Source organism: Pinus tabuliformis, chromosome 4_1 (assembly GCF_031772625.1).
Source record: "Pinus tabuliformis cultivar Carrire ecotype Pingquan chromosome 4_1, CPIR1, whole genome shotgun sequence".
Taxonomy (NCBI): Eukaryota; Viridiplantae; Streptophyta; class Pinopsida; order Pinales; family Pinaceae; genus Pinus; species Pinus tabuliformis.
In genome coordinates, this window is record NC_142303.1 from 926,163,662 (window position 1) to 926,183,658 (window position 19,997).

Consider the following 19,997-nt stretch of genomic DNA (forward strand, 5'->3'; position numbering starts at 1 on the left):
ACAGAAGAAGCAGTTCAAGATTGATACCAGCGTGAGTCTTTGATCCAGTTTAAGAACCTGTAAAAGCGTTCATTTAAGCTTCTTATAATAGTTGCAGCACTGTATGATTCACTCACACACTTAATCTAATTAATCAGCGTTCATTTAAGCTTCTTATAATAGTTGCAGCACTGTATGATTCACTCACACACTTAATCTAATTAATCAGCGTTCATTTAAGCTTCTTATAATAGTTGCAGCACTGTATGATTCACTCACACACTTAATCTAATTGATCGAGTTCAGTCAAGCTACGGGTATTGTCTCAAATCAGTCAATTCATATGTCCTTCCTCTGCACAATCGTCAATTACAGAACCATTAGAGCTCCAAATGCATCAAATCTCTGGTACAAGGGGTTTAAAAATACATTTTAGTAGGGAGGGGCATGCTGATCGTTCCTTCACAAGTGCATTTATGGAGAGCCCCATGACTCTTGCATTTCCATTGGTCCTTTTGTAACTGCCAGCATTCATCCTGTGGCCTTATCCCTCAATAAGCCTTGTGCCTGCGAATTAAAAACAGGTTCTGGCAGAATTTGTGCTGCAGAATCCCGTATACGTGAAATGAGTGGTCTGGTTTTCCGTTACTGGTATTAATTGCAGCAAGATCTGGAGCACGGGAGGCAGTATCAACAATGGAGCCAAATGACGCTAATACTGTGAGTTAATCCTTTTGCACTAGAGTTCTACAACAGCTATTAACTTCGCCCTAATCAGGAAGTATAGTGTTGCACTTTTTAAGCCAAGCTCAGGAATTCGCTCACAACTGAACTTGGACTAACTGTTGTTGTGATACTATTAACTTCCATATTCGCAGTATCGCACTTACAAAGCTAAGGTCTAGAATATATTGAGAATCGAGCTTGGGTTAATATGATAATCTAGCTTGGGCTATGAAAATCAAATTTCTATATATGGTAAACTCATAGAAATTTATACCTAAACCTTGCCTTAAGAAGAACATGGGATGTGATCGGGATTAAGTTGTAGTTATGCAAAATATTTGGGTGGGCTGGGCTCAGTTGTTGTGCAAAGTGCCTAGTAAATATGAATCTGTATGTTCATCGTTTTGTGTGAGAAGACCTGATTTCACTTGCATCGAGTGTTTGTGATAGAAAAAGGCAATGCAATCAATATGCACCAAACAATAGAAAACTTTTGAGTCATAACCTTTATCGGGTTCTGCAATGTTCTTCTTTTCAAATATTTTTCACACTCCCAATGCCATGCTGCTGGTGTTGTGTATATTGTATGCCCTGGTCAAAAACATAATTTGCCAGATGAAAAAAACGTTTAAACTTTTGTTATATGCTGTTGCAGACCCCTGAAGGTGCAGGCAAGTTGAAGTGGATGTATTCTGGTGTGCACAAAACAAGTCCATCTCATGAATTTGAATCAGAATGTGCTAAAATGGGGAGCTCATGCAGGCCAATAGAGGTGTTGGGCTCACAAGCGCCATTAAATTTTGGCTCCCAGGAAAAAGGATTGTCTGAGACGTTGAACGTCTTTGGAGATACTAGGCAATCAAACTTGGCCCTCTTGCACATGCTGGAAGGCATAGGAATGAACGGAGACGAGGCCGGATCAGTACCAGCTTGCAGCTTCAATCATGGCCCATAGCTCCTGCTTCCTGTGCTAGAGCAACAGAGGTCATGGGGATTTCAGGAGCTGCTATCATTTCCGATCTGTGATAATGATAGCAAACGTGAAAGTCCATCCTTTGACGAGTTTCTGCACGGTGGTCATGGATCTGAATATGATTTGAATCTGACAAGCTGTAGAAGGGCAGAATGGCCCAACTATAACTTTATGCAGAGGGTCGAAGTTCAGCCTTTTGAACCTGAAAGCTGCATAACCCATGTCTCGGAATCATGTACTTCGCTTGTCAAAACTGAAGCAAAAGATCAGTTCTCCAGCTTGGATGCCCCAGAGGAGGGTGTGAGCTCTTCAAGCCGGGAGCCCAACTCATCTAACACTGTGAATTCTTCAGACAATTGCAACGACAAGAGATTGGGGAATATTAATGGTTACCAAGCCAATACAGCCACCCGTGAACGAATTAGGAAGAGGAAGCGTTCCAAGGTCTGCAAGAACAGTGAAGAAGTGGAGAGCCAAAGGATGACTCACATTGCTGTTGAGCGCAATAGGAGAAAGCAAATGAACGAGCATTTAACAGTCCTGCGTTCCCTGATGCCGGTCTCTTTCATCCAAAGGGTACAAATTCTGCACCATTATATTGTCATTTCAATTCCTATAACTTTATATGAAATTTATGGCTCAGGGATTTATTTGGGTCATATATGTCTTTGTTCAGGGAGACCAGGCCTCCATTATTGGAGGTGCAATTGACTTTGTGAAAGAACTGGAACAGCTCTTGCAGTCTCTTCAAGCTCAAGCTCAAAAGCGTAGAAAACAATGTGAACTGGAATGTGAGCTCAAAATGATTTGCAGGGTTGAACTGATACGTGTGTTTTTGTATTTAGAGAAGCTTTATGATAAGTGTTTTGTTTTTTTGTGTGGTTAAAACAGCATAAAGAAAACAAGATGTAAATGAAGTTGTGATGAACCAATGTGTTCTTTTATTCCTAATTAAGAAGTGTGTTTTTTATTCATGATTGCAATAAAAGGTTCTCCTCAGATTAATACTTATAATTTGGCTTTGTGAGATATATAACCGATTGTTTTTTTAAGTGAATCTGTCCACCATTGTTTTCCCAACGTCATTTTGTTGATTTTTAACATTTCCTTATAAATGGAGGGTTTATCTTTGACATCACTCTGTTTGTGCTTCAATGTTCTGGTCAATTCTTTGTCATTTGTTCTTGTTTTTTAACTTTTCCCTGTAATCTCAGGGTTCATATTTGACATAGATTGTCTGTTATTCTTTTCAACATTCTCTTGTTAATTCAAAGCTCATGTAAGGAATTACTCGTTCTTGTATGCATTAAAACTGGAAGTACAGGACTTTTTGGTTGCATCTCTTTTAGCACATAAGCTCCAAAAAGGCTCGTTCCACAGAACCCCAGTGTGATGGGTTATCTTTGTTTTTGTGTTTATGCTCTTTCTTGCAAGCCAGGTATCCAAGATCAAATCTAATGCAGGTAAGCTCTTTAATTTAATTGTTATATCAATTCATTCATTAGGTCTATTGACTGGATTATTCCCTGGTGGTGTTGTCACCGATTACATAACATCGTGCATCTGCAAGCGTCCCTAATTGCATTGTGCACTTGCAAATAGAATATTAAGTCGTTAGCAATGAATAGATTATATTCAAATGAATAATAGGAAGATGCTCTCCTACAGAGCCTGTAAAGAAGATTCTTAAACATCAATCGCCTATTCCTATTCTAGGTTTAGAACAGACAACGGACCATTTAAGGTGATTTTATTTTGGATTTGATTTAGCAAAATATATTTGCATACTTTTCATAATTGATGATTATAAAGCTTCAATTTCAAGTTAAATGCTTGTCTTTAGTATTTTGGTCACGGTTACTAATTACAGATTTGATTTGTTTTCTTAAGAATGAGATGCAAAATTTCACTACAAAGATAGTGGAATTGATGAAGGAAGAAAAGCTCTTCGCATGGCAAGGTGGACCCATTATATTAACACAGGTACCCTGTCTTGTTGTGATACTTGTCTTCAGTGTTGAGTCTGAAGTATGGCTTTCTGGTCTGACCCATAAGTTTATGCAGATTGAGAATGAATATGGTAACGTGGAGAAACCTTATGGAGGAAAGGGCCAGTCATATATACAATGGACTGCAAAAATGGCATTATCATTAAATACAGGCCTCCCTTGGGTGATGTGGACTGAGAATTAGGCAGGATGGTAATGTTTTCTTTGCCTCATCACAACTATAAAGCATATTTACAGGCGCTTCCGAATTTTGATTTTCCCTACATCACAGAATTTACATATACTTAGGAACATTATTATGTTCGAAACAAAGCTGCAATCTATTGCCTGGGTAGAGCTTCAGTATTAGAAATGCGGGGGCTTCCTGTTCACCCTGCTAAAATATCGTTTTCATTACAGGTTTACGGCATTTGGATCGAGCATCCCTCATAGGCCTACAGAGGATGTTGCTTTTGCAGTAGCCCGATTTTACCAGAGAGGAGGAACATTCCAGAACTATTACATGGTGGGGTTTATTCTTATTTTGTATTAAGCTCAAGGCCATATGTATTAATATTTATGCTACTAAGCTCATGCAGTTATATTTATGTTTTTATTTGCATGATAACCCAGGATTTATTAAGCAACATACATCTCCCTAACCCTTAAACACATCCCAACCCTTAAACACCTGGCCTCTCTCAATAGAATAAATGAACAATCTTATTTACCATATGCTTTTTATGTTGCAATACCATGGAGGCACAAACTTTGGCCGGACAACTGGAGGTCCATTCATTGCCACCAGTTATGACTATGATGCACCAATTGACGAATATGGTATGCAAGAGTTCCCAGTGCAAATTCTGTTCCGCAGTGAAAGTGTATATAGATATAATTAAAATTTCTTTCATTGATTGAATGTTTTCTGGTTCAATTACCTTAATTCCACAATGGGAATTTAGAACCATTGTTAGGTCAAAGGGGGCATCTGAAAGAGTTGCACAAAGCTATACAGACTTGCTTGACTGACTTTAAGGCATCAAATATTGTGGATATGCAGGGAACAACATATTCTAAAGGTAGTAGTTTATGTGCTACTTTTCTCAGCGACAAGGGCCTTAAGCATGCAGCAACCGTGCAATTCAATGGAAACTCTTATCAGCTACCTGCTTGGTCTGTCAGTATCGTACCTGACTGCAAAGTAATAAGGTTCCGGCAACTCAAAGAACTCGAGTTTCTCAACCCCGGCCAGGACTACCGCTACGATAATGGCTCCCTTGTTCAAATTGCCAAACTCCCAATTGCCAAACTCCCAAACTCCGTGAAAGAATTATCAACAAAAATTAATATTTGACTTTTTAGAAACCTTGCCTAAATCGCCCCAGTGGTGTTATCAATGGCGGGAAATTTTAATATTTCACTTTTAGAAGCTTGCCCAAATCACCAAACCCATATGGTATATCATAATGGATAAAATTTAATATTTGATTTTTATCAACTTTGTCCAAATTGCCAGACCTTATGGTATTATAGGGATGGAAAAAGTTTAATATATGACTTTTGGGAACCTTGTCCCAATCATTGAAACCAATGGTATTATGGTATTGGAGAAACTTGATATTTTTACCAGATAAAAGCTTCACAAATTTTCTTTTTGAGTTTTATAGTAAATTTAGGAGAAATTGCATTAAACATTGAAGAAGATTATTCTATTGAAGGAATTAATCAAGTTTACAAAGAGCGTTATATACATCAAGCACCAAATGATCACAATTTGAGTAAATGCTCAAAATTCCCTCCCTTTATTATGCAGGAGAAATTTATGAATATAAATAATTATATGCATATAACTCTTTTTATATATTTAATGGAAATTTCACTTGTGGAATGAATTATTTTCCAAATTTATCACATTTAATTAAATAAATAAAAATTGTTTACCATTATTTATTAATCTTAAGCTCAAATATATATATGAACTTACATAGTTGAATTTTCAAGTTTATTTCTAAGAAATAAGGCAATTTTTAACATTCTTTATAAATATATTTACAAAGAGTTATTATGCATGATAATTTAAGAAATTTTTTTGCACCACGGTAGGTAGGATTTATATAGAATTAAGCATACTTATTAAGTGTTACTCCTCACCAATATTTATGCATTTCTTTGCACATAAATAATTAGGAGTAAAAATGTAAACATGCAGGCTTACAATTTGTTACCGCCCCAATAATTTCTCTACTTTATACATCAATTACTTTTCAAAAAGATCTTGTTACCGCCTCAATAATTTCTCTACTTCATACATCAATTACTTTTCAAAAAGATCTTGTAAACTCATATCAATATGCATTCTTGCTTAGATATATTAAACTCAAATGTAATTTTATATATTTGCATGAACATGTATATATACCATAATCATATAAACAATTTTCATTATCAAAAAATTAAACATTGCAAACTTTTGCTAGATTCATTCAAGAAGCAAATGAATACTAATCAAATGAATAGAAGAAACACTTAGATGAAATTTCATTAGCTCGAAACCCATATGAAAATGAGCCTTTTTCACCTAACCATAGTCTCAGTTGCATATCAAATTTCTAGACATTCCCTAGCCAAGCCATGAAACAACAAGGAGAAAGCTAATATCTCACTAGTAATTGGGTTAGGTGAAAGCAACGATTTTTCACACACATAATAGGGTTAGGGGCCTCTTCTACCAATTGAGCCTAAGCCTCAACAATATTCAAATGCCTCTCAGTTGGTTCGCAAAGCAAATAAGAGAATCCCTTCACTGCTTTATCATTGATAATGCTTCATCCATCATCTCAATTGAGATTGAAAGCATTCCACTCATGATTCTCAAGGCACTTATGTGCCTCTTCTATGTATGGATGTCTCTCTTTGTGCATGTATGACTGATTTTCTATGAGAATGAATGTCTCACACCCTTTTTCCTTCCTGAGTCGTTATCACCTTCCATAATTTTCCATAATCAATGTAGTATGTTGTTGTACGGTCCCACATTTACCTTAGTCCCCCAAGCAAGTTGTGGGTCAAGTTCAAAATCCAAGGAATGTACTCAACCTATTCATTCTATTAAATTTTAAAGAATTACAATAAAAGCAACGAAAACTTCCATATCTATGAGGGTGACTATTCACAATTAATCAGTTTTTGGGCAAGAGGAAAAGATCTTAGATTTTAAATTTAATTTCATAGCAAGGCTTTGGTTAGAAAATTTTCCACAACACCTTCACCATTTTTCCACTTGTGGTATCATATCCCATATCAATTCTAGTACGTTCTTAGTCAACCGTCAGCATATTCATTAATCTGGTGATTATATTACATGGACATTGTTCTTGGATTCATCAAATTCATTTTTGTCCCAATAACGACACATTTATCTTAACACGTGAAATACAATACCATTAACATAATTATTTACAATTTAACTCTAGGTCAAAATGGGGATTTTTACAATTTTCCCCCTTAAAAGAACAATATTCTCAATGTTCATAACAACTCTTGGCATTCTTTTTCTTTTGATTGCAATAACACCATTTTAGGTGGTATTCTTTACTATTGTAGTATTCTTTAATGCTTCTTCGTCTACACCAACAATGTGATCCTCTTCATCTATACCTCCTTTGTCATTTTTCCTCGACCATTTGGCGACCTCCAAATTTTTGGATCTCTTGCTTATATTAAGAGTGTTCTTAGTATAAGAAAGGTTGAATCCATGAACTGGTCTAATTCCATTGAACACTGAAATGTGATTGGTAACAACGAGCATGAACATTTTGATTTCCACATTAGCTATAAGGAGATACGTAATAGAGATGATACAATCAGCAAGTGTCATACAAGCAATACTAACCCTTATGTATTCAAGAAATAGGTGTTGACATGTCATTATTGCTATAGATACATACCTTCCATAAGTCCTTTTATGGTATTAATATTTACATGAACACATATCGAGACTTAAGATTATCATGCTATGTTATATCAATAAGGAAAATCTTCACACCATTTGTTAGTAACAAGCATATTAACACATTTTCCCATGCATAAGAATTTCCCTAAATTTCAAAAATTGGGATAACATATTTATTCAAATATAATACTTTTCTAATATTTTTGTGTACTCACATCCATATGTCTGCAACAAAAAAACTCATCATTTACATGGAGATGCCCATTATGCTTATGACTCCAACTAACTTGTTATTCACTCAAGTCTTGTGTTCCTTGCAAGACTTTCCCTCCAAACTTAAAATTCCCTTGTTTTGCTAAAAAAAAAACCTCAAGAAACACACCATTTTCCAAGGCTTCCTTGGAAAAGAATAGTATGGATATTTGTGGAGTTCTACATACAAGGAATCCCCTCTTTTCCTTTATATAGCATAGTTCTCATTATAGTGGTGATCATGGCATATCATAGGGTTCTTGTCTCCTAATAGTAGCATATATTCCACATTTCTAGTTGAATGACCATCATTTGTCCATTTGAGATAGCTTCATCATCTCATTTATATCAACTACATACAATTACCATGAGATGTTATCTTGAAAATTTCAATAAGAATATCTTTAGATTCTATAGTCCAATATATTTATATATGGACCCATATTTCTCATCATAAAGTTCCTCTTTTTCAGCACTTTTGTTCTAGTTGTGGTAAGATTTAATCTTGCTTATGATATTATTCGCACACCAAATCCAAGATCAATTCACATGCAATAAATCTAACAGTGTAATCAACTAGTCATTAATATTCAAACATAAACTTCTTTATTGCAACATAATTAAAACATTACATAAAACTTCAAACTTTTCCACACACATCAATACATCATTTTCTATTATCAATCACAATGACACAATGAAATTTATCATTCAGACACATGAGAATTAAAATCACTCATTATTAAATAATAGAATTACAAGTTTTAAATTGGAAACCATTATGTCTTTTCTTGTGCCCTTGGGAACACAATGCATCCCTGTATTGGTTTCCAAAATTCCTTATCCTATGTCATGCACCCCACCATGATGATTTTGGAAGGTCAAACCAAGCCTCGACATAGCATCCAAGCACATCTCTTGCTCTCGATCAACCCTTTAGACACATTACTCCCCACCCAAAACAACATCAAATGCAAACCCCTTTTGCACTCTATCATATATTTAATGTAAATCACATAACCATGCAATTCTCAATTCATATTCATAGTCATGCATTTCAAAACATGAAATCTCAATTCGGCATTTATTCATATGATTTTACTTTGCTTCACAATGCTTCCATAGTTTCAACTTGTTGAATATTGATTGTCATTAATGTCAACCCAGGTAGCATCCAAAAGAAGCCCCTCTTTCCCCACTCTTGTCAAGGCACATGATCATGAGTTTGCAGGAAAATCCATCATAGGTTAATTGTTATCGTCATGCCGTTTCCAACTGTAGGTGGAGCGCCACGTATCTCCTCACGGTTGAAGAGATATTCCTTTCGAAGATGAAGCCCCGAGAGTGTGATCATGGTGCCCAAATCTGAATGGTGTCTTGGTCAAGATTTGGCACAACAAAATTTATAAAATTATGTAATGGTATTGTTGATTTTTGGAAAATTTCATGAGTCTTGGAAGGGTCTCCATCTCACCTTTCAGCCCCTAAAAAGGAATTTTATTTTTGAAAGTAATCCAAACAATGAAGATTAGGTTAGTTGCATTACAAATTCAAATTTATGATTTTAATTTATATCCAATAAGCAAGTTGACTCCTTGTTTTAAGAGAAAGAAGGCCCCCTTTCATGTCGCTTCCTCTTGTATATATAGGGAATTTTTTGCCCTCCTAAAATCATCATTTCTCACACAAGCATCATCCAATTCATTGGATATTTCTAAGGCCAAGATAGTCATGCATATCAGAGGAAGGAGGTTGAGTTTTCTAAATATATTTTTGGCTTAATTTTTTACATCTTTCTATGGTAGTTTTTCACTGGATAGAGACCATTTCTGAGGCTATTATAAACCCTATTTCACACCTATTTGAGGCTTGATCATAGGTAATTTTTTGGCCTTCCTAAGGCAATATCTTGTTGTAACCTGAGGCAAAATTACAATGATATATAAGGATGAATTCAGACTATTTTGTGGCCTTTCCTGAGTTAAAAATTCATCCTCTTTCAATCCTTGTCTACGGATCATCCATGTTAACTAAACTGAGCTCTTGAGGCCTAATTTGAGCCCTTTCTCTAAGACAAATTTGGATTTCCTGAGGCTAATTTTCTAAGGGATTTCTACTTCATTGTCTCATCTTTTACATGGTATTTTTATTGATCAAAAACGAGATCTTGAGGAATATTTCACATTATTCCTAAGGCTTATCTAAGGTTTGTGTAAGCTCTATTTAAGTTGTACTGAGAACTATTCCCCCCCGATACAGTACCACAGCTGAGTCTGAGGCAACCTCATAGACCAAATTTTGAGGGTTGTATTAGGCCTATTGTTCCTCATGAAAAGAAGCCATAGTGGGGCCACAATATCCCTATGTATCCATAGTGTTTGGGAGCCAAATTAGGCAATTCTTTAGCCATATCAAAGGCGCTATTAGTCATAGAGGGAAGGATGGAATACGCCTACTTTGGGCTGCAGGTATAAGAGTGATTCTGAGGCCAATTTGGACCATTGTAACCTCTGTAGGATGAGGCATATTGAGGGACGATTTTTTCACAAACAAGGAAGAATCATAACAGAGTTCAATGGATAATCCAAAGTGTAATCTTGGCAAAAGTTAAGGGTTGATTAGGGGCATCTCAAAGGGAATAAATATTGGTGAAATATGAAGCAATCTGGCATATAGTAGACCCAATTTTGAGGTATCAATTTCCTTTTTAGTTTGATTATATGAATAAGAAAATTATTTTCAATTCAGGCCTACAACTGTACTTAACCAAATCATCCTATCAAAATTCAAGGGGAAAATTGTATATCAACGAGATTGTATTTCAAGTGTTCTCATTAGTGATCAAGTTATATTGTAATTGGGTCATTATCCCTAGTACAAGAGCCCACAATTTCTTCTTCTGTTTATTTTTTAGGGTGGTAGGGTGGTTCAAGGAGGAGAATAAAGTCCCCTTTGGGTTGGAGCCTGAAAACACTTAAGGGTGGCAAGGTGGTGCTAGGGTGGTAGATTTATGCTAGCATAGCATTGGAGCATCCTTCCAATAAGAGCTAGTAAAATCAAGGTGTCGGAGCATCCTTTCGGGGAGTTTGGGGTTCCTAGTAAATTGAATGCTTTCTAATTGATTATTGGGGAGTTAGAGCTTCCCTTTAGTTGGTGTTAATAAATTATTGTACTCATAATTCATATTAGAAAGTATTCGATGGTTTTACTCCCGAAAGGGTTTCCACATAAAAATTTCTTGTATATTGTTCATGTGATGTGATGTTGATTTATGCTTTGATATAATGTTAATGATATTTAATGTTCTATAAGTTTAAAAAGAACTAATCTAAGTGAAATATTGATTCACCCCATTCTTAGTATTTCCAAGAAATTGGTATCAGAGTCGATTTCTTCACAACAGTCTAATCACTAGAAGGTATATCATGTATTGCACCAAAAATTGAATTCCATTATTTGATGGACATAACTATGTGTTTTGGAGTGGAAGGATGAAAGTAGGTGCGCAAGAACGGGAATTTGATATCTTACACTTTGTAGAAAGCGGATACACTAAACCTTATGCTCCTCCAATAGATGATGTTGGTAAGAAGCTTTATGAAAGTAATGCATAATCCATAAATGTTATTTTATGTGGCCTAACAATTTTGGTTTATGTTAAAGTGATGCATTGCAAATCTGCAAAATAATTTGGGGATAAGCTTCAAAGCATATATGAAGGGAATAATAAATTCAAAGAGGCTAAGCTTTAGACATTCAGAGGACAATTTGAGTAGCTGAAAATGAATGAAGATGGAAATATTATGGCTCATTTGCTCTATGTTGATGAAATAGTAAATGTCATGAAAGGATTGGGAGAATCAATAGAGAACAAAGTAATTGTTCGAAAGTATTGAGATCTCTTTCGATGAGATTATATTTTAAAGTTCCAGTTCTAGAAGAAAGATAAGACTTGGAAACCATCATCATGGATGAGCTACATGGAATACTTAGAGCTTGCGAAATGAGAACATAATAAGAGACGTCATCTAAAAGAGAAGAAACTTTCAAGGTATCTAAGAGAACAAGGAAGAACAAGCAGCATCCAAATCCAAGCTCCAGTTGTAGTTGTAGCGATCATTCAGGTGAATAAATATCTAACTTTGTGAGGAAGTTGAAGAAAGGAACCAGAAAGTGAAAAGGTAAGCTCACTTTTATATGTTTTAATTGTGGTAAAATTGGTCATTTTTTTTAGAAGTGTCCTTAAGAAAAGTGTTTAGACAGTGATGAAGAAGATGAAGCTCCTAAGAAAAGGAAAAATAAAAAAAGAGACAAGAAAAAAAATTAAAAGAAAAAACTTCAAGAAAAGTCTCTATTCAAAAGAAGACATTTCTTCATATGATGATGAAAGTGACAGTGATAGTGACTCGGAAAGAGTGTTATTCATGGAAATGGAGAAGGAAAACAAAACCCATAAATATGATGAAGCTGAAGGATAAGTATGTCTTGAAAGATAATTGGTCAGTGCCCTAAAATATTTAAACATAGAAAGGAAAAAGGTTGAGGCATTGGAGGAAGATCTAAGTAAAATAAAATAATATTCTTGGAATCATAACAAAAAGTCTGAAGAATCAAAGAAGATCATTATCAGTCTAAAAGTCTGATTAGAGGAAGCCAAGCAGTTTGAAGAAACATTAAAAGATCAGTTGAAAGAAAATCCTAAAATAAAGGAAAGCCTAGAAGCAAAAATAGTTTCACTAAGAAAGGAAGTTTAAAAGAAAAAAGTTCAACAGAATTTTGGTAAACAATGCTAAAATTTTGGATGAACTTATCAGTTATCAAAGGCCATGCAATGAATAAATCTGGATTAGGATATAATCCAACCTATGTCAAGAAGGGCACAAGCTCCACGATGATAGGAAAAGAAGCGGAACAAAAGAGTTATATAGGTGGCATCAAGAGTTCTATCAAGAAAGAGGAAGTTTGTCCCTCATAAGAGAATATTTAACCAAGAAAAGTTCAATATCAATCATTCAAAAGAGTGTAGAATTAACAACCAGTAGTGGAGAGGACTCAATATTTATGTAGAGTTATGCCACCTAGAAGATCCTCCACTCTCAGGTACCAAACTATCTTTCTTGGTTTATGTTACTCCTACAACAATTTTGGGCACAAATTTGTGGATTGTAATGCTTATTATAGGAACAAAAGAAACAATAGAAGTTACTCTAGGAATGACTATCCTAGAAAACCTCAAGAAGATTATACCGAAACTATAACATCTTTGGATCATTAATCAATGAAGTAGAATAATACAAGTGCAACAATTTTGGACACCTAGAAAAATATTGCAACTTCAAGTTGAACATTCCTCCAAAAGAGCGATTAAACAATCCTTCAAAAGAACCTTCAAGAATCTAGGAGGTTGAAAACTATTTAATTACTTTATGAGCCCAAAGTAAGAAAGGTGAATGGTATGTCGACAGTGGTTGTTCAACATAAAGGATGAGTGATGGAGAAAAATTTCTCAATCTTTCAAAAGGAAAGGGATGGAATGGCTTCATTTGGAAATGATGGCTCACCCAAGATTTTAGGAAAGGGTATAGTCAAACTTGGAAGAAATGATGCCATAACAGAAAATGTTCTACTCATTGAAAATATGAACCATAATATGCAGTGTGAGTCAAATGTGTGATCAAGGACACATGATTTTATTTGACTCAAGGAAATGTGAAAGAAAAAAGAATAATTTAGGTAGATTAGTGGGAACAACATCAAGGACTCCAAATAATGTATACATATTAGATGAAATTGGAAAGGAAAGTTGTTGTTTGGCAAAGGAAGATGAAACTTGGATTTGGCATAGGAGAATGGGTCACATCCACTTTAACAATCTAGTCAAAATTAGCAAAAAGGAAGCAGTAAGGGATATGCCAGAAATATCAAAGCCAACAAGCACCATGTGTGAGCATTGTTGGGATGGGAAACAAACAAGGATTGAATTCACAACCAAGGAACACTCCAATTCAAGACCCTTGGAATTGGTACTCACCAATCAATGTATACCGATGAAAACTAAAGGATTGGATGGCGAACAATACTTCATGTTACTTATCGATGATTACACCAGGATGACAGTGGTATGTTTTTTGAAGAAAAATCAAAATCATATGAATGATTCGGGATTTACAAATAGATCTTTCAATAATAAAAGAATATTATTGAAGTCATAACAAAAAGTCTGAAGAATCAAAGAAGATCATTATCAGTCTGAAAGTTCGATTAGAGGAAACCAAAAAGTTTGAAGAAACACTAATAAATCAAATGAAAGAAAATCCTAAAATAAAGGAAAGCCTAGAAGCAAAAATAGTTTCACTAAGAAAGGAAGTTAAGAAGAAAAAAGTTCAACTGAATTTTAGTAAACAATGCTAAAATTTTGGATGAACTTATCAGTTATCAAAGGCCATTCAATGAAAAATCTGGATTAGGATATAATCCAACCTATGTCAAGAAGGCACAAGCTCCACAATGATACGAAAATAAGCGGAACAAAAGAGTTATGTAGGTGGCATCAAGAGTTCTATCAAGAAAGAGGAATTAAATCCCCCATAAGAGACTATTTAACCAAGAAAATTTCAATATCAATCATTAAAAAGAGTGCAAAATTAGAAACCAGTGGTGGAGAGGACTCAATATTTATGTAGAGTTATGCCACCTAGAGGATCCTCCACTCTCGGGTACCAAACTATCTTTCTTGGTTTATGTTACTCCTACAATAATTTTGGGCACAAATTTGTGGATTATAATTCTTATGCTAGGAACAAAAGAAACAATGGAAGCTACTCTAGGAATGACTATCCTAGAAAACCTCAAGAAGATTATATCAAAACTATAACAGCTTTGGATCATTAAGCAATGAAGTAGAATGATACAAGTGCAACAATTTTGGAAACCTAGAAAAAGATTGCAGGTTGAACATTCCTCCAAAAGAGCGATTAAACAATACTTCAAAAGAACCTTCAAGAATTTGGAAGGAGGTTGAAAAATATGTAATTACTTTATGATCCCAACGTAAGAAAGGTGAATGGTATGTCGAAAGTGGTTGTTCAACACAAATGATGAGTGATAGAGAAAAATTTGTAATCTTGCAAAAGGAAATGGATGGAATGGTTTCGTTTGGAAATGATGGCTCACCCAAGATTTTAGGAATGGGTACAGTCAAACTTGGAAGAAAGGATGCCATAACAGAACATGTTCTACTCATTGAAATATGAACCATAATATGCAGTGTGAGTCAAATGTGTGACCAAGGACACATGCTTCTATTTGACTCAAGGAAATGTGAAAGAAAAAAGAAGAAATTAGGTAGATTAGTGGAAACAGCACCAAGGACTCCAAATAATGTATACATATTAGATGAAATTGGAAAGGAAAGTTGTTGTTTGGAAAAGGAAGATGAAATTTGGATTTGGCATAGGAGAATGGGTCACATCCACTTCGAAAATCTATTCAAAATCAGCAAAAGGGAAGCAGTAAGGGATATGCCAAAAATATCAAAACCAACAAGCACCATGTGTGAGCATTGTTGGGATGGGAAACAAACAAGGATTGAATTCAGAACCAATGAGCACTCCACTTCAAGACCCTTGGAATTGGTACACACCAATCTATGTAGGCCGATGAGAACTAAAGGATTAGATGGTGAACAATACTTCACGATACTTATCGACGATTACACCAGGATCATAGTGGTATGGTTTTTGAAGAAAAATTCAAAAGCATATGAATATTTCGGGGTTTACAAATAGATGTTTCAAGAATAAAAGAATATTCTTGAATTCATAACAAAAAGTCTGAAGAATCAAAGAAGATCATTATCAGCCTGAAAGTCCGATTAGAGGAAGCCAAAAAGTTTGAAGAAACACTAAAAAATCAGTTGAAAGAAAATCCTAAAATAAAGGAAAGCCTAGAAGAAAAAATAGTTTCACTAAGAAAGGAAGTTCAGAAGAAAAAGGTTCAATAGAATTTTGGTAAACAATGCTAAAATTTTGGATGAACTTATCAGTTATCAAAGGCCATGCGATGAAAAATCTGGATTAGGATATAATCCAACCTATATAATTTCCCACTGCAGATCACCAGATAATGCAATATACTAAAGCAAAATACTTGATCTACTTCTACAAACAAACTTGTGGAAACTTAATCGATTTTGAGCAAGATCAAATAGAACACATATAACAGATAATGAGAAATCAATCACACATGAACACAGAAGAACACTCTGGGGAAAGCCTCAGCTAAAAACCCCGATCTCTGTATTATCATACAAGTGGAAATATGTCTGGATTACACAAAGCTTTAGCTCACAAGCTATTCAGCTCTCAGTATAATCCCTCAATGCTACTCATATACAGAATAGACACAACATATGCCTTCCCTCAGTCCTCCAAGCCTCCTATTTCCTTGTGCAGTTTCTCCTGGGTCCTCTGACTGCCACCTATGTGAATTGACCTCTCACACAACTCACAAAACCAAGAAGTAACTGCACAATCTCCAAGGAATGAATTCCTTCTGCATGCAAGATATATCCTCAATGGAATATTCCTGCAACTGATAGTACATTGTCCCATCGTTTGATCTCAACTGGGTCTCTGAATGAACTGACATGCATGAGTTATTTATGAGAGAATATTCAGTTATCTGAAGTGCAGTAGTTACATGCATGCATGCATTAACTAACTGAACTCACAATCAGTTCCACAAACTGTTGGAACTAATCTAACTGGACTTAACTCAGTTAACTGAGCTAACTAATTACAACTCATCCTGATCTCCTTAATCAAGGGATAACTTCCTCAATCAAAGGGGAAACTATTGCATGTCTTCACATAGACTTCATGTTTGATTTTCTCCAACTAATTAACTCAAGATGAATTAATTAATTATTTTTCAAACAGCTACTAAGATCAAATTCGAATTTTAATTCTCAATTTTAGTTCAGGGACTAACTAAAATTGGAATGTATCCCGAAATGCTATTTATAGCGGTGCTATTTTTAGCACTTCTATTTTTAACATTTCTTGTTGCTATTTTCAACACTCCCTCTCAACAAGAAAGGGATTATCTATCACCCAAACCCTGTCTCTGTGGAACTTGAACTTTCATTTTGACAATTCCTTAGTCAAAATAGTTGCATCCTGTACCTCGGTCGAAACATACAGCAACAACATGATCCTCTTCACCACACAGTCTTGAAGATGATGATACCGAATATCGATGTGCTTGGACCTGTCATGAAATATTGGATTCTTAGAGAGTTTGATACAACTCTGATTATCGCAATAGATCACAATTGGATCCATCCTCTGACCAAACAATCCAACTAGAATTTTCTGCATCCAAATGGCCTCACATGCTTCCTGACTGGCAGCCATGTATTCAGCCCCTGCTGAGCTAAGTGAAACTAATCTCTGTTTCCTGTTGTACCAAGAAACTGCAACTGAACCAAGGTTGAAAATTTCTCCTGAAGTGCTCTTCCAGTTCGATGGACTCCCTGCCCAATGTGCATCTGTGAAGCCCTGAAGCTTCACTCCCTCTGTCCGTCTGTACCACAATCTATACTGAGTTGTACCTCTAAGGTATCTCAGCACATGCTTCACTGCCTTCCAAAATAGTTTGGTAGGTTGAACCATAGCTTGACTCAGCTGGTTCACCGCAAAGCAAAAATTTGGTCATGTGTTCACTAGATACATCAATGAAACCACAAGTTGTCGATAAACAGTAGCAGCTACTACCTCACCTGAAGTAGCATCCTCCTTCCTCCAGTTACCAGCTAGAGGAGTCTGCATGGGCTTGCACTTCTCCATGTGGAATCGTCTGAGTATCTCATTGGCATACTTGCCTTGAGACACAAACACTTCCCCATCCTTCCGCCACACTTCCATGCCTAGAAAGTAGTGCATAAGACCCATGTCTTTCATCTCGAACTCTCTTGTAAGATCCTCCTTGCAAGACTTGATCAACTGATCATCACCTATCAATATCAGATCATTAACATAAAGAACAATGATCAATGGATTTCCTTCTACCATGATGTCGTAAAGGTTTGCATCTGCTTTGCTCTTGGTGAAGCCCAACCCAGTGAAATAGCTGTCGATCTTGGTGTACCAAGAACGAGGTGCTTGCTTCAGCCCGTATAAAGCTCTCTTGAGTCAGCACACATGCGACTCACGATCGAAGGTCTCAAATCCTTCTGGCTGCTCAATGTACACCTCTTCCTCAATCTTCCCATTGAGGAACGCAGTCTTCACATCCATCTGATGGATCTTCGAACCTATCTGAGCTGCTAGTGCCAACATTGATTTGATAGATGAGTACCTTGCTGCAGGAGCAAAAGTCTCATCGTAGTCGATCCCCTCGACTTGTGAGAAACCACAGGCAAAAAACCTTGCCTTATGTTTCTCAACACTGCCATCAGTTGCTTGCTTTACCTTGTAAAGCCATCATGAACTCACCACTGACTTGTCCTCCGGTCTTGGGACAACATCCCAAACACAGTTTCGAACAATGGAGTTGTACTCCGCCACCATAGCATCAACCCAAACTGGTTGCTACACTACTTCCTCGAATGAAGAAGGTTTGGTCTCTACACACTCCCCAACCATGGCCATGTAACTAGTGTACCGCTCGAGTGACCTCCTCTATCTGTGCTGAGAAGATGGCTATCCCACATTCTCTCTCGCATCCAACATCAACCTGTCAGCTTCCCTTGAGCGTTTCTACCCATCTCTGGAAGACTCTGCATGAGTGGATGTCTCCACTCCTAGATCCTCTGCATGCGGCTACTCCGCATTAGTCTGAGGCTCCTCCTCCTTAGGAACTAAAAGTTCCTCCTCCGCATGCAACTTGAGCTCCCTCTCAAGTGATACTCACATGGCTTTCTGCTCATCGAACTTCAAATCTCTGTGTACCACTGTCCTCTGACTAGTAGGCAAGAACACCTGATAGTTGTGGGGTGTATCAGTGTACCCCACAAGTATCCTCAACTCAGTTGTTGGATCTAGCTTCTTCCAGGCTGTTGTTGGGAAAAGTATCTATTCAAAACGCCCCTATCCCACTCTAAGGTGTGACAGTGCCTTAGCAACAAACAAGGAAAACTATTTTCGTATTCTTCTTTATGAAATGTAAACGAAGAGGAAGGATGTAACTAACCTGTGTCTTTCACTCGTTTGTTGATCCACTCGCTCTCCTCTTTGTTCGCTTCCCGCTGCCTGCTCCCTTACTGGCCCAACTTCACCAAGTTCCTGCAAGATCACAGAAGAGGAAAACTACACAACAGACATAGATTTACATTCATAAATAGCTTAGGATCAGATTTAAGCTAAACATGCAAATATAACAAAGCATCATTGATACACAGCATGTAGGAGAAACTCAAATAGTTTTATTGATATGATAAGAAAGTCCAAGAGGAGATACAACCAAGTGAGTCCCGATCCAGCATCTACCTCCCAGCAAAGGAATCCCTTCCTCACCTCCAACAAAGCATAAATCACCCAATGCACTAATCTCAATCTCAAACCAACAAAAATTCTCTGCAAAGTACAAAATTCCAGCCTCTGGATCTCTGGGATGAGGGATCCATATATAGATGTAAGCAGAGAGGATGAGTCAGCTTATGTTTTGACTTGTGGCTTCTCTCTGTCAGTTCTTGTTTCCACTTGGAGGCTGAGAGCCTCTTACTCATCCTTGGTCGAACTCAGTGAGGCAAGTGTCATTGAGGAAGATTCTGGAAGCTTCCATTGTCTGTACACCTCGCGGAATGACACTGCCATTTGGCATTTCTCGCTCAGCGCACCCTGGTAGTGCATTTAGGTGCGTTGCAACGCACCTAGCTAGTGTACTAGGGTGCTTTGCAACGCAGGCAGCTAGTAGAGCATCTGAATTGATCCTGATTTGACTGATTCTGAGTAGTTTTTGGTGGAGAACTTCTGGGAGGAGCTGTCATTGGTTGACCTTGTTCCTTTAGGGGCAGGAACAACACTTTTAGGGACTTTGGTTAGATTATGGACATTTCATGCTCAAAGCTGTAAGGCACAAAAATGTCTATAACAGTGGCCCCCTAAAGTATGAGGTCGTTTAT

At 36.6% G+C, this 19,997-nt stretch overlaps 2 protein-coding genes across 2 annotated transcripts; both read left to right on the plus strand.

Moving 5' to 3' along the window:
• Positions 1 to 562: 562 nt before the first annotated feature.
• On the plus strand, positions 563 to 1,744 carry LOC149179189 (uncharacterized). The gene is made up of 2 exons (XM_089420557.1): positions 563 to 699; positions 1,361 to 1,744. Exons 1-2 carry the CDS (start codon positions 676 to 678, stop codon positions 1,658 to 1,660), a joined length of 324 nt encoding a protein of 107 aa, XP_089276683.1. The 5' UTR covers positions 563 to 675; the 3' UTR covers positions 1,661 to 1,744.
• A 96-nt stretch (positions 1,745 to 1,840) lies between these two features.
• On the plus strand, positions 1,841 to 5,221 carry LOC149179190 (uncharacterized). Its single transcript, XM_089420556.1, has 4 exons — positions 1,841 to 2,254; positions 2,355 to 3,661; positions 3,743 to 4,506; positions 4,730 to 5,221. The coding sequence occupies exons 1-2, from the start codon at positions 1,850 to 1,852 to the stop codon at positions 2,562 to 2,564; spliced, it is 615 nt and encodes a 204-aa protein (XP_089276682.1). The 5' UTR covers positions 1,841 to 1,849; the 3' UTR covers positions 2,565 to 3,661; positions 3,743 to 4,506; positions 4,730 to 5,221.
• Positions 5,222 to 19,997: the final 14,776 nt, after the last annotated feature.